This window comes from Macrosteles quadrilineatus, unplaced genomic scaffold, assembly GCF_028750875.1.
Source record: "Macrosteles quadrilineatus isolate MER2022 unplaced genomic scaffold, UCM_ALF_1.0 Scaffold_1__1_contigs__length_201487025, whole genome shotgun sequence".
In the NCBI taxonomy this organism is placed as follows: domain Eukaryota; kingdom Metazoa; phylum Arthropoda; class Insecta; order Hemiptera; family Cicadellidae; genus Macrosteles; species Macrosteles quadrilineatus.
The window spans coordinates 200,642,757-200,656,573 of NW_026542594.1; the positions used below are offsets into that span (position 1 = coordinate 200,642,757).

Consider the following 13,817-nt stretch of genomic DNA (forward strand, 5'->3'; position numbering starts at 1 on the left):
CTGTAATTGTGCATTAGACATTTTGTAAACTACCTTGTTACCTCATAAACCCACCTTTTACATAGCTTAGAGATTTTGAATACTTCTTAATATTTAATAACTTAACACTTTATTTTTTATAGCCAGTAACTTAAACGTGTTAACCCGGTTATACTCTAAAAACTCTATTAGGTAAGAGTACTGTATTCTTCAGTTGGATTTATCATATTTTCAGACCAACCAAAGATCCGTACTACGATCATGAAGCCGAAGCTAAAGACATTAAAGTTGAAGAAGAAGCGAAGAAGGTGAAACAACGTCAAACGTACATCAAAAGAGTGATTGTGCATCCAGCGTTCCACAACATTTCCTACGCCGAGGCTGAGAAGATCATGGTTAATATGGAGCAGGGCGAGTGCATCATCCGACCATCTAGCAAGGTAAAATGTTCATTTGATAACTTACGCTTTAAAAAAACTTTCTACAAGTAATCTGTGTAGAATTTGAAGATTAAAGACGCAGTCGTGTTTATTGAGTGGACTATAATGGTAAATTGAAATATTGAAATAAAATATATGTCTAATAACTCTTTAAAAACTTATGTTCACACTTCACACTTGTACTGTTAACTCACAAGACGGTAAATAAATATAAAAATAGGAAGAGGTAATCGATTTATATTGGCGTCATTCGCCTGTTTAGGTCTGATGATGATTCAAGTTTCTAATCCAAAGAAGTTACCACTTACCATCTTTTATATGTAGTATTTACCATTTTGTGAGTAAACAGTATAAGTGTAAATATATATTTCAGAAGCCTTTATTAGACGTATTTTTTTATTTACTTGTTTGTAAATTTGATAACATGATTAACACACATAAAACAACAAAAACAGTTGTTTTGTTTTGGTCACAAAACAATGTTGATCAAGAAGTTATTTTAACTCAAATTAAATTAGTACATCATTCTAAATCGGGCAGATACATTTTGAAATTGCAGTTACATGCTAGTAGTTTGGGTCTTACTATTAACTAACTCTCATCATAAAGTTTAAATGTAGGTATTCGATCATAACATTATCTTGCACTAGGGATGAGAACACTAAACTATTTTAGTTATTTTGAAATATTTATGTAATATATAGAAGTAGATTTATTAAAATTCTATAACGTTCTTTAATTCCCTCTTAAAATGTCTCTTCTATGTTAGACATGCTTTTTATGCATTTTCCTAAATGTAGGGGATACAAGGTTCAAAAATGGTTACTTTCCACGCACCCCGTTTATTGTTTAACAATGGTTTCTTCGGTATTTTCCAGGGCGCCGATCATCTAACGGTTACATGGAAAGTAGCGGACGGAATTTACCAGCACATCGACGTGAGAGAAGAAGGAAAGGAAAACGCCTTCTCCCTCGGCACATCGTTGTGGATCGGCAACGAAGAGTTTGAAGACTTGGATGAAATCATAGCGAGATACGTGAACCCGATGGCGGCTCACGCTAGAGACTTGTTTGCCTTCAGATATTATAAAGACACCGAAGGAGGGCTGAAGGATAAAGCCGAGGAATTCTTGAAGGAGGAGAAGAAGAAGAACCCACAGAAAATACATTACATTGTGTCTGTGTCCAAGGTAAAAAAATGTTAACTTAAAAATTTAGTTACAATTATTTTTAAAGAAACTTAAGAACGGAATAATGGTGATACTCCACTTCAATTTGACCCCTCAAAGGGTGATCATCGCTGATTGAAAATTTTTGCTTGCATAGAAAATATTTTTAGCTGGCATGATATTTAGCACAGGAATTTACACAGCTAATAAATATTTATGCCTGTTTAAGGGAAATGAACTTGCATGCACTTTTTGTATGTGTGTAACTTAACATTTTTATTCCAGGTCTTTGCATGAGAACTTTATAGTTAGATTTACTCATGTTGTTCAGTAATTTCACTGCCACAGACATTATCTTTTAATAAACGTAGGTTTAAAAAAAATGTTTCTAACCACGTAAACCCCTAAACATGAAAATCTAGAGCCTATTGTTTTTTAACATTTAGTGAATTAGTTAGCGTCCATGATTTACTGGAAATCACTAGAAAACAATTATTATTTGGTGTGTGAAGCATTTATGTAAAGTTGTGTCGTTTGTAATACTTAAATAATTAATAACTCTGCAGAGGAGTTTAGGAAATCAGCAAAACTTTATATAGTTAATTTTTAAGACTTTTTTGCAGTGTGCACAATTATATTCATTTATGTTTCAGTCAGTGGTATTTTTTTACTCATGAATTTACCTACACTTTTTGAACACATCACTTGACGATACAACCTAGTTCACTTTTCAAAGAACTTACTACCTTATGTCTGCAAGGACATGAAATTACACTGTGTTTACAGAACTACCCAGGCAAGTTCCTCCTGTCCTACCTGCCGAGGAACAAATGCAAACACGAGTTGATCACCGTAACACCAGAGGGCTTCCGGTTCAGAGGTCAAACCTTTGACACCATCGGCATGTGCTTCAAGTGGTTCAAGGTACGAACACCCCACTAGGGCATACTCTATGTTATTTTGAATTGTGATTTAAGTACCTCATGAGAAAATGTTCTTGGCGGAAGTCAAGTGTTTCATAGTACAAAGAGATTTTACAAGGCTTGTAAGGTTGCAAAAAAATTCATTAGATTTGAATAGGTAATTTTGACGGTTTACCTTGTGTAAAATCTAAAGTGCGTGTAGAAGAGAAAACTAACATTCTCAATAATCAATAATCAATAATCAATCATTAAGATGGGGACGACACTTTTATAATCTTGATGGTCATTGGTGTATGTTTAATCTGCCCTTTCAATCTTCTGGGCCCTTGCAGATGGTACTTTCGTCTTTTCTACCACTGTCCATGTCACTATTTGTCAACAGTCTAAATAGGTATTTAACAGGTAAGGGTTAACTAGCTTACTTTAAAGGTTTAGGGACTAATAGATTAATAATAACAGATCAAAAAGCTAGATTGTGTGTGTTATTTCGTTCTAATAGAAGATAGGGTTAAATATCAGCGTCATGTTTTGTGACCCCGTCTATCACCCCCCCCCCCCCCTCTGGTCTCTAATTTTCTCAAGTAAGCCTAGCTGAACTGTGTGTTCCTAGTTTCTAATTAGCAACTTTAACTTTGGGTTTCTTTCAAAATATAGCCTCAAGTTAAGCCTATTTGGATAAATAATTGTTTAACGTCACATAATCCTTGGTACACTATATTATGGAAAATATTTTGCCAAACAGCATCAATGTCGTTAATTATTATGATCCTGTTTCCAGGAACATTTCCGGGATCCCATCCCAGGCACTCCAAGTACTCCAAGGTCCGGAATCATGACAGGGCGGGCAACCACGCCTCACAACCCTTACACACCTAACGTCAACATCAGCAGTGAGTACTAACGTCGACTATGGTTCAATGAATCATAAATGATGAATCTAAAACAGAGTATACCATGACATGACCACATATTTTAACACCTACAGAATTTATTCAATCGTATATTGATGGAGATTGTCACATACTTGAATGTTTACAATAACTATTGTGATTGTTGGTTATTTGAAGGATGATTTGTAATGTTTCAGTGAACTCGGAGGCGTTACACAGGGTCGCTCAAAACATGAACCCACACATGCTGCACAACCTGGCTCAGGTGGCCAGTCAGACTCCGCACTATCCCACCACTCCTGGCGGCTACACCATGCCTACCTACCCCAACACGGTGAGTACTATCATACCACATACTGTCTACTATCCTATCCTACCAACCTACCATATCCAACCATACCGGACTACTAATTACCATCTTACCATTTACATCCTAACAATCTTCTACATGCTCGGAGCGAGCTGTCTAGAGACTAGGATGTGAAGGTGTGGGAAAAACTTACTATCTGCCACGTTACCAGTATACCACCCTACTACCTATGAAGTAACATGCTACCATCTACATTTCACCACCTACTACTTACCATCCTATCGTCACACCACATACCATCTATCAACCACTTAACATTATAACCACCTAACTTTCCATAAATTTTTAGTGAGGAGCAGGCTTACCTGATTGGGAAAGAGTCCAAACTGGCACATGAGACACAACACTTTACTCTAGACACAAAACATTATAATATTTCACTGTCATTGGCAGCATTTTCAACTATTTTCAACTAAGCAATTACATTCTTTCTCAGTTGAAAACAATTAAAACTAAATTTTTCATACCTTGGACACAGACACAATGTAGTGTATTTTCTGTGGGTTCTTCTTCTTCTCCTCATGACAATTGAACCAATATGAGAAACATGAATATAATGATTGGAAATTCATTTATAAAGGATGTACTGAAGTTTTTACACCAAACAATCCTAAATCTCAAGAAGAATAAAATAATAAAATACTGTATGAATGTAGAAATATAATTTGATCGTTTTTGTGTAGCCGTATACCCCTACGGCGCAGACACCGTTTATGACGCCGTACCACGCCACAACCACACCCCGCTATGGGGGACAGACTCCGTCTGCTGCGGCTCCAATATTTGTACACCCTGGAACCATCACACCTGGCGGGGGCCGTACTCCGTCTCAACATACACCTACCCCCACCCCTCCGCAACAGCAGTTTGCTAGATCAGTGTCTGGGTGAGTTGACTTTGGAATTATTTATAAATGTTTATAACTAATGTGTAACCTATTTACTCCTTCTTTCAATTCGGCATCGATCCATTTTTAAAAGACAAGATTTTATTTATTTTGTTATTTTAGCCAACCTTTTTGTTTCTATAATTCTGTTGAAATTAGTGCCATCTGATCAGACGGTTAGTTTAAGTGTTCTAGAATTGCAATTTAAACAAATTATTGTAGATAAGAGTTAATTTGTAATTTTATTTCATCGTGTTATTTTGTTGTGCAGTAGATATGTTTTTCACACAAATATGTCTTTTACAGGAGACTATCGCCTCTTGCGCGTCCTTATTCTCCTAGTTCTCCGTACTCCCCGACCCAGAGCTTCACCAGCTGTTCTCCCCCCTCCTCTTTCCACCCTTCTCTTGTACCCTCCCCTCAACACTCCACCGCTTCCTTCCAACTACCATTGCGTACTTCCAGACTCCTGTCATTACTGGGGTCAGTGGCGTGGTCTTTGAAACAAATCACACTGGTCGTGGACAAAAATACGTAGATTTGAAATTACTGTAATTGTTTATAAAATAAACTAAATTGGTATAATCAAGGCTAAGGATCTAACATTGTGCAAGGGTCTGTTTTTAAGGAGAATATTGCAGGTTTTTTGGAATTGGAATTAATCCAATCTGGCACGAGAAACTCAAAACTTTGCACTGTACATAAAACATAAGAATATTTCCCTGATAGCATTTTCAACGAAAGGATGTGTATGAGGTAGTTGAAAATTCTATCAACAACAACTGAAATATTCCAATGTTTTGTGTATAGTTAAGTTTTGTGTTTCTTTTGCCAGTTTGTATTCATTCACATTCATTTTGCCTGTTAACCTCACAAAAAACCCCTAAAAACCTAGGCCCTTGTGCATGTTACGGGTCAATGTCACATAATGATGAATTTTCAGGAAAGTAAAAAAAATTATTTTTTACTTTTAAAATCGATATACTACTAGCCTATTACAATCAGTATTTACCAAGGAATAATGTATACTAATCAGCAGAGCTGAATTTTACTTACCTTAATTTATAACTCTATTTTTATCTTGAAGGTCACACAAAAAATGCCAGTCGGTCACGCTGATGAATTGGCAAAAATAAAATAGTAAAAATGATATTAAATTAAAAATTTCATCATAAATGTTACTTATACCCTTCAAAATTCAAATAAACGAAACCAAAATATTTAATTTCCTTCAATTTGTGGAAATTTTGACAATTTTAGCTAACCTAAAATGAATTGGCTCTACTTTGCAGACGAAACTTTAGTATGAATGACAAATATTTCAACAGTAAATTGTTGTTTGTACTGAAATATGATTGCCAGTATGGCATGTATCAGAAAACACATAAACATCATAATATAGGATAAGCAGTTAGTGAAATATATTTGTTTTGGTAAGCGTGAACTACTGGCGTTGACCGTGAACTACTGGCGCTGACCGTGAACTACTGGCATTGATGGCATTGAACAACGTATAACTGGAGTAAGTTACTGAAAAACACACAGAGTAATGGATATAATTTTAAGAAATGTAAACCCAAAATGTAATGTTTCAACAATATTTTAATGAAATCTTTTTTTTTATGAAATTACAAACATAGCCTAACATTCTTTGGTCGTTTGTGAAAGATTCATTTTGTTTCGAATTTGATGTTATAATGAAAGAACAACTACCATTGAGAATATTTAACAACTTTTTAACAACTAATCTAAATCTTTTTAAGGTAAAAAAACATTTTTTTTTAGCAAACAGAAGTCCCCTCTCATCAACAAAATGTTGGATAGTCTTCGTCAGTTCCATTATACACATTTGTTGTTACTATCACAAAACCTAATTTTTGGTAGTTTCTTACAGGTAACACATTTAAACTTTGTAATATATAATGAAGGAACAACTACCATTGAGAAAACAAAACTTAACTACTAATCTATAAGGTAAAAATAACATGTTTTAAAGCAAACAAAAGAAGTCCCTTGCCATCAACATAATTTTGGATAGTCTTCGTCAGTTCCATTTTATACATTTGTTACTATCACAAAACGTAATTTAGTAGGGTAGTTTTTTACAGGTAACGCATAACAATAACATAACAGCAACAACATAGCAATAACATAGCAGGTAAACATTGTAGGCCTAATATATATAGAAGGAACATCTACCATTGAGAAAATAAAAACTTAACTAGGCCTACTAATCAATAAGGTAAAAATAACATTTTTTTTAAGCTAACAATAAGTCCCTTGTCTTCAATGTTACTTTGTTGGTGTTCTAAACAACTTTTTTAAATTTATAAAAAACTCTGTCTCCCTTAAGGATCATGGTTGGTGTGGGAACAATTGCTTTTATTTGTGATACCGGCACAGACGGTTGATCTTTGTCGTTAGCAAAAAACAAAGTGTTTTCTTTTTCGCAGTTTTTCAGGAATAAAACTTCCACTTCATTGTTTATTACCCCGCCTTGACAGATCCCAAGGTATTGTTTATTCTCAAACTTCTTCCCTTTCTTGACTGGGTACTCCACAATAACATGAACATCCGAAACCAGTTCGTTTTTAAGTATGGGACCACAGACGTTTCCAGCATACATACTAACAAGGTCTTGAGGGCCTGAAGTCAAATCAGGTGAAGCTTGAGATCGTACATCATCATCCTCATCAGAAGAAGTATAAACATCTTCCACTGACAGTTTAGTTTTAGGAGGGGGGTGGATATCTCCTTGAATTTTGCTAGACACCACGTCAACAACAAGATTAATTTTGCTAAAATGATAGTGGTCACATTTTTCGCTAGCGGGGCAGTCGAAGCAAGACAAGGTGCGGGTGTACATAGGACCACCTTTATACCATGTCACTTGGTGGACCTGCATCACACCTTTAATGGGGGGAACTTTTACATCAGTCAACACGGTTTTCAGTCGTTCTATGTCTGCAACAGGAATTTCAAACATGAGAATATTAAAGTCTTTTAGAGCTATCAAAAATTCTGCAGCACATGTTATGTCATTGCCACAAAGCACTTTTTGGTCTGCACCTCTTTTAAGGGTCCCGCCCACTCCATCCATGGGACCCTTGCCGTGTCCGGCCTCACTGAAATTCCATGTAAGAACTTTTAATTTGGGGAAAAACTCAGGCATCATGTTATTCATTAAATACATATTGTTCCTGTTTCGGTATTGGCTCGACGGGCTGTCCGAAAATATGTGGACAGTGTGTGTGTTTGGGAATTCATTGGCCGATCTTTCCAATACTGGTCTCATGTGAGCCCATACTGCGTGGGCCTGGTGGTCCAGATTGTCTGAAGCTGTAGCAAAACAAAGTGGATCAACCTTGCTGTTGTCAACTGATGCATATCGGACGCCAGTATGAAGAGATATCTGTTTTTTGGAAGCTCCAAAATGTACAGATTGTACCTCAGACGCAAACTTTGCCACATAATTTTCGGAAAAATCAATCCTAAATACGAGTGTTCCGGTTTTAATGGAGTCAATAACTGTTCTTAGTGTTGAGGATTGGTGTTTATCATAATAAGTATGTTTTTTAAAAGCGTCAAGTTCCTTTTTCAGGTAAGATTTCATTTGTGTAATTCTCTTTCTCTCTGTAGATTTTATTGTTTTTTTGATTAATCTTACTTTGTCTTTTATTTTTCTCTTTTCTTCAACAGTTACCCATTTAAAAAATTTGACCGTGAAGTCGTCATGGGATTTTAGCTCAATTGTTTTGTTTTTACAATCTTTGCACTGTCCCAACATGCACCTTTCATTTTCTGTTGAGCACACGACAGATTTAATTAATTCATTGGGATTGCGTTCTTGAATAACATTTGTGTTCTTCAAAGCACTCACTAATAACTGCATGTTGGAGTGCTTAATACATGCACAGGTCTCTCTATCCGACATTTTCGGAAACGTGACCCAAAAGGGCCGTGCTCGGAAAAACGTAGAGCGTGATATTTTTGAATCAGTATTTTCTGCTAAAAACTTCTTGTGCAGATTTTCAATTGTGTCTAGCAGCACTCTACGTTGTTTTTTTGTGTTACCCTTCTTGACGAAATCCTTCTTGCCAGGACACATCCTACTCACTCTGTCATCCTCAAAAAACTTGACTAGCTCGGCAGATAGTTTGTGTTGGATACATTTTCTCTTGTTTCTAGAGTAGTCAAAAGAGGCCTCATTCGAAGCAAGATTCTTTTTGGTAGGAATCAAGTTCTTGAAATATTTCTGAACTCTGTACTTTTGAAAAACGTCTTTTCCAACAACTTTACGTATGATTTGTTTATTTTTCTTGGTTTTGGACACTTTTTTTAACTGTGTTTCAAGTTGTTTTTTTAACGTCAGTCCTAGAAATAATTGTTTCTTTATGTTAGGAGATATTTTTTCTTTTCCTACTATTTCTTTAACCTGTCTTCTCGGGGATGGGGTAGACATGACTTTTACCTTTTTCTTCTCTCTATGTAATCTCTTCTTATACTTCTCAATTTTTTTCTCCAATTCATGTATGCGCTCATTCTGTTTTTTTACGGTTCGATATACTTTGGCTTTATCTTTTCTAACTTGTTTTCTGCCCCTTTTCCTCTGTGCAGATTCATTTTCAACTCTGGTCTCAGGAGAATTTGGTGGAGTATCCTCAAGCATATTTTCTAGAGATTGTTTCTTTATTTTTTGTACACGGTGCCTTTCTCTCCAATACTTTCGCATCTTTCGTTGTTCTCTAGGAGTCATGTCACCTATTCTCTTCACCTTTTTCTCTTCTCTTAATTTGGCCATCCTTTCCCTATCGTATTTTTTCTTGGCTTCTTTCTGCTCATCTGTCATCCTCTCCAACTGTCTCTTTTTGCGGTTTCTGGCCAGCTCCTTTTGCCGTTCATATTTCTGTTTTTCCGAAAGATTCTTTTGCCGAACCATCTTCAAAGGAACTAACTGGAAAAAAAATCCTTATTTACCCTTAAATTATATTAATTAAGATGGGTTTTAATAAACACATACTCACAAGAACTAAAACAATAAAAAAGCACGATTACTTGATATATAAACGGTAAAATCAAAGCCAATACGTTGGAATTGCTACCAGGCGGCATATATTTATTAATACAAAGTTAGAGTAAAATCACCAAAATAATTAATTTACCATGAAAATTAAAGAATACAACATAAATTAGCAATAAAATATTATACCCTAAACCTTATAGTTGTAAAAGAGCAACGACATTTAAAGTACAGCCAGTATTGCGCCAATCGTTCACGATATTCAACATCGTTCACGTGAACGACTGGAGCGTGAACGACTGGCAAATCTGATCTAAAATCTAGTCTATGAAAAGCTACATTTACTGCGTTGGCATCCAATTTGAGGTTAGGTTCTAGGCCTAGAAACATTGTCAGAATATGCAATCCTTTTTATTGTAAGTTGCAAAGTTTGTGAGTTATTAAAGTGAACGACTTGAATCTTAATTAAGGTACTGCTGCATTTCTTACCTGTTTATCAGTTCATTTCCAAAAATCTTCTTAAAATTCACAAAATTGTTCAGATGTGGCTACTGCGCAAACTCATCACAAGCACTAAAATGTGTTTTGCCGCCAAATTACGCATCGCCCCGTTTCGTCTAGAACCCATTTCGTCGAAACGTCTTTGACATGCTGTACCTTGGGGACTGCCTTTAGACAATTAAAAAAAAAGGTCCCCATAGTATTTAGCATTTTATTACTGCTTGTTATTGAGAGCAGACGATCTCCCGATGTTTATAGTTCCATTATATTGCAAAATTGTGAGGTTATGAAGTATTTATTTTTTGAGTGAACATTACGGCATTAGGCTGGGGACAGTGAACGACTGGCAAATTATGATAAACAGTCCTGCTTTTCTTGTTGAATAAATTATTATTAGGATCTAAAACTATGTTTGCTGGAAAGGTAAGGGGTTGGATAATAATAACAACACATTATTACTTAAAATAGTATTTTTATTTTGCATTTGTGCCCAGAGGACTTCAAAATCACCCATTATGTGACATTGACCCTTACATCCAAATCGATGCAATTGTTTGCCACATTTAGAGCAATGATGAATTGGTTGTAATTGATAATTGACTAAAATTGTTTACGAAATGTTAATAAGTACCGTAATCAATCATATAGTCTATGTCTAACTGCATTATGATCATCAAATTAAATTTGCATAGAGCTAGTGAGTTGGTGGCTCAGTCGGTAGCGCCACGGACTTCGGGCCCAAGGCAGCAATGTACAAGGATCGGATCCTGTCCCTGCCACTACTTTTTATCAGTAGGCCTAAAGTTCTCTTGTATTGTACCGAGTACCGGCTCACCCCTTGCTTTGCTGGATACGTTCCACGCACAGGCTTCTGTGGCCCATGTAGACAAGTAAATGCAACATAAAAGAGGTCGCAATACTTTTCTTAAAAAAACCACCATTATGTCAACAAAAGATATATAACAATGACAAACGTAGGCCTACTAAAACAACAACAATGTACTAATAAACAGTTGCAAGCAATTGTGTCTGAATTACCCAGTAAAAGTTTTTGTAACAAAATGTGTTTGAACAGCTGATTAAGTTGGTTGTTTCACAGGACCAACATGCCGACGGATCCCATGGACTGGCGCAAGGCGGCTGAAGAGTGGGCCAAACTGAAGAACAGAGAAAACACCAACACGACACCTCGGCAAGGGTGAGTCGATAGTAGACAAGCAATAAACAAAGTGATTCTTGTTGAGTAGAAGTATTAAGCGGTCTTAGAACCACAACTTTATAAAAATAAATGGTGAAGGTTTTGTATTTTTCCAAACTTAAATGGGTTTATTACTTCAATTATCTGGCATCAGACCAAAGGTTTCAAAAATATGTTAATGCTGTATCCACACGTAACATTGTCAGCAATGTTGAAGGAAATTAGCGGAGTTGGGAGCAAACGGCAGACATCAGTTGCTCTCAGTGCAGATATCAGCACTGGTTCTACTTTAGGGAATAGCCTAACACATATAGAATTTGAAAACTTTGAAAATAATGAGTAAATAACATCCACTAAAACTACAAGTAGTTTTAAATATTGTTGTTAAAAGAGTATTTGTCAAGAACAGTGATTGTTTGTTTGCAGAAGTTCGACTCCAAGCAGGTATGAAGATCGCAGGATGACTCCGAGGAATAACTTGCGTTCCCCTCGGCAGCCCCAGTACAAGCCTTCCCCCCGCCAAGGTATGTTGTACTAAAAACTGCATTTTAATCTGATCAATTCTCAATTCTTTCAGCGATGCACACATAGGTGCATATTGTAATCTTAATTTGAATCCTTAGTGAGTGTAGAATGGAGTGAAATCACCTGTGTAGCTTTGAACTGTTAAATTTAAAACCCCAATCAAAGACAGCTTGGCCCATTTTTGAACCATCAACAAGCTACACTTCTCTCACTATTAAACCGGCAAGTTTTTGATTACCATACGAGCATTTTAACCACCCAGCTAAGAATATTGCTAACGTAAACTTTTTTCACAGGTTACGAACAATCTCCTCGTAACTTTGACAGTTTGAAGTCGCCCCGTCTGCCGCCTGGGACAGGACCGTATGACCCGTATGGGTTGGGGTCCACCAAGTCCCCCCGCTACGTTCCCTCGCCACGGTCTGGGCGGTCTACCCCTCGTACCATCAACAGCCCGAGGTCCATGATAGAGAGCAGCCTGGGAGACGCAACGCCGCTCTACGACGAGAACGAGAACTGAAACTGAACAGACTGAGAATGTTAGGTAAGACGGGTAAGCGACTATGAAGAGTAACTTTATGTGGAACTGTACAAAAACTTTTTTGGATAATCAATGGTTGGAATTTTAAGGCTATTTCTGTTTAACTGTTACGCTCCTGGTCCCCAAAGGTGATTGTTATTAGATGTTGTATTTGAAATATAATCCAATTTTAATTAAATTTGGTACCAATGTTTATTTAAACAAGTTCGCAAACCATTAAGATTGTACTAGAACCTAGTTCTATCATATTTACAGTGTTTTGCAGATACAGGGTGTCTACCGGTCACTGAAGTTACGGAAGTCACTGAAAAGTAACTGATTTTCATTTTAAGATCCCATAAGTTACAGAAAAAATCGGGCCGAACTAAAATAAAGTTTTCCAAACTTGTCTTTTGTTAAATTCATAGTGCAGAATCAGAGAGCGAACATATTTTGTGAGTAGGCAACAAGTTCATAATTGCTACTGTACAAAATATTCTATGCCCAACTATCTCATGTTTAAGTCCCTAAAAAGTATCTTTATCTTATTGATACCAGAGATTGTCCCCTTTAAAGTTGTATCCCCCTAAAGTCACTGAAATTTATTTGCATCAATTAGTAGACACCCTATTATTTGATTATTTCTTTTTAAATACAATAATTGTAATTCTATCAATGCATATATTAGAATAATATTTGCTGTATAAAGAATTTAATTATTTATATATTTTCAGGTTGTTTCACTGCTAGTTCATCTAAGGTCAAAGTATCGACCGTTTTTATCTTCTTCCTTCCCTACAAATTTTATACTATTTTGTGATTTGCATAGTTTTATCACTAATTTATGATTGTACATGGTTGATAAAATATAGAGATAGTTGTGGTCATTTGAAATCTCATTCAAAATCATATTAATCTTGAATAGCATTTTTACTATATTTTGTAAACATTTTCGTAGTGGTGACAGATGTTTATTGTGTATGTTATTTTTGAATTTGATCGTTAAAGAAACTGCTTCAAAATTATTTTACAGTGATCTGTAAATATTTAATAAAGGTATTATTTATATACTGAATGTGTTTGTTTATTTGTTCCAGTAGGTGCATTTCTGTTAGTTGTTACAAACAGTTTAAATAACCTAGGGAGCAGGGTTGCCACTTGTCCCGATTCTGTGAGACAGTCCTGACTTTGGTCTTTGGTCCCTTTTGCCTGTGTTAATCTGGGGGTAGGGGGGCTGGCTAGATTATTGATTTTTCTTTAATCAAACATGGCAACCCTGCTATGTATGATAAGTCTTCCAGATAGATTGAGTTTTACCATTGGTTTTGTATACTTTTACTGTCAATAAGATTACTTTAGATTAAACATACTCTCTAAGGATTAGGTTGTGTTAGAA

General features: G+C 35.9%; 1 protein-coding gene across 2 annotated transcripts in view; it reads left to right on the forward strand.

The window, feature by feature from the left end:
• LOC128994292 (transcription elongation factor SPT6-like) overlaps window positions 1–13,496 on the forward strand; it is a 46,369-nt gene extending 32,873 nt beyond the window's left edge. The window contains exons 28-38 of one of the 2 annotated variants that reach the window (XM_054418730.1): window positions 215–419; window positions 1,298–1,609; window positions 2,375–2,512; window positions 3,290–3,401; window positions 3,599–3,735; window positions 4,455–4,657; window positions 4,964–5,140; window positions 11,278–11,376; window positions 11,803–11,900; window positions 12,198–12,445; window positions 13,156–13,496. In XM_054418730.1, coding sequence (XP_054274705.1) covers window positions 215–419; window positions 1,298–1,609; window positions 2,375–2,512; window positions 3,290–3,401; window positions 3,599–3,735; window positions 4,455–4,657; window positions 4,964–5,140; window positions 11,278–11,376; window positions 11,803–11,900; window positions 12,198–12,421 — 1,705 coding nt within the window. In that variant the 3' untranslated portion in view covers window positions 12,422–12,445; window positions 13,156–13,496. The remainder of the gene's footprint in view (window positions 1–214; window positions 420–1,297; window positions 1,610–2,374; window positions 2,513–3,289; window positions 3,402–3,598; window positions 3,736–4,454; window positions 4,658–4,963; window positions 5,141–11,277; window positions 11,377–11,802; window positions 11,901–12,197; window positions 12,446–13,155) is intronic. The other variant, XM_054418739.1, reaches the window with a different exon arrangement.
• The last annotated feature ends 321 nt before the right edge of the window (window positions 13,497–13,817 follow it).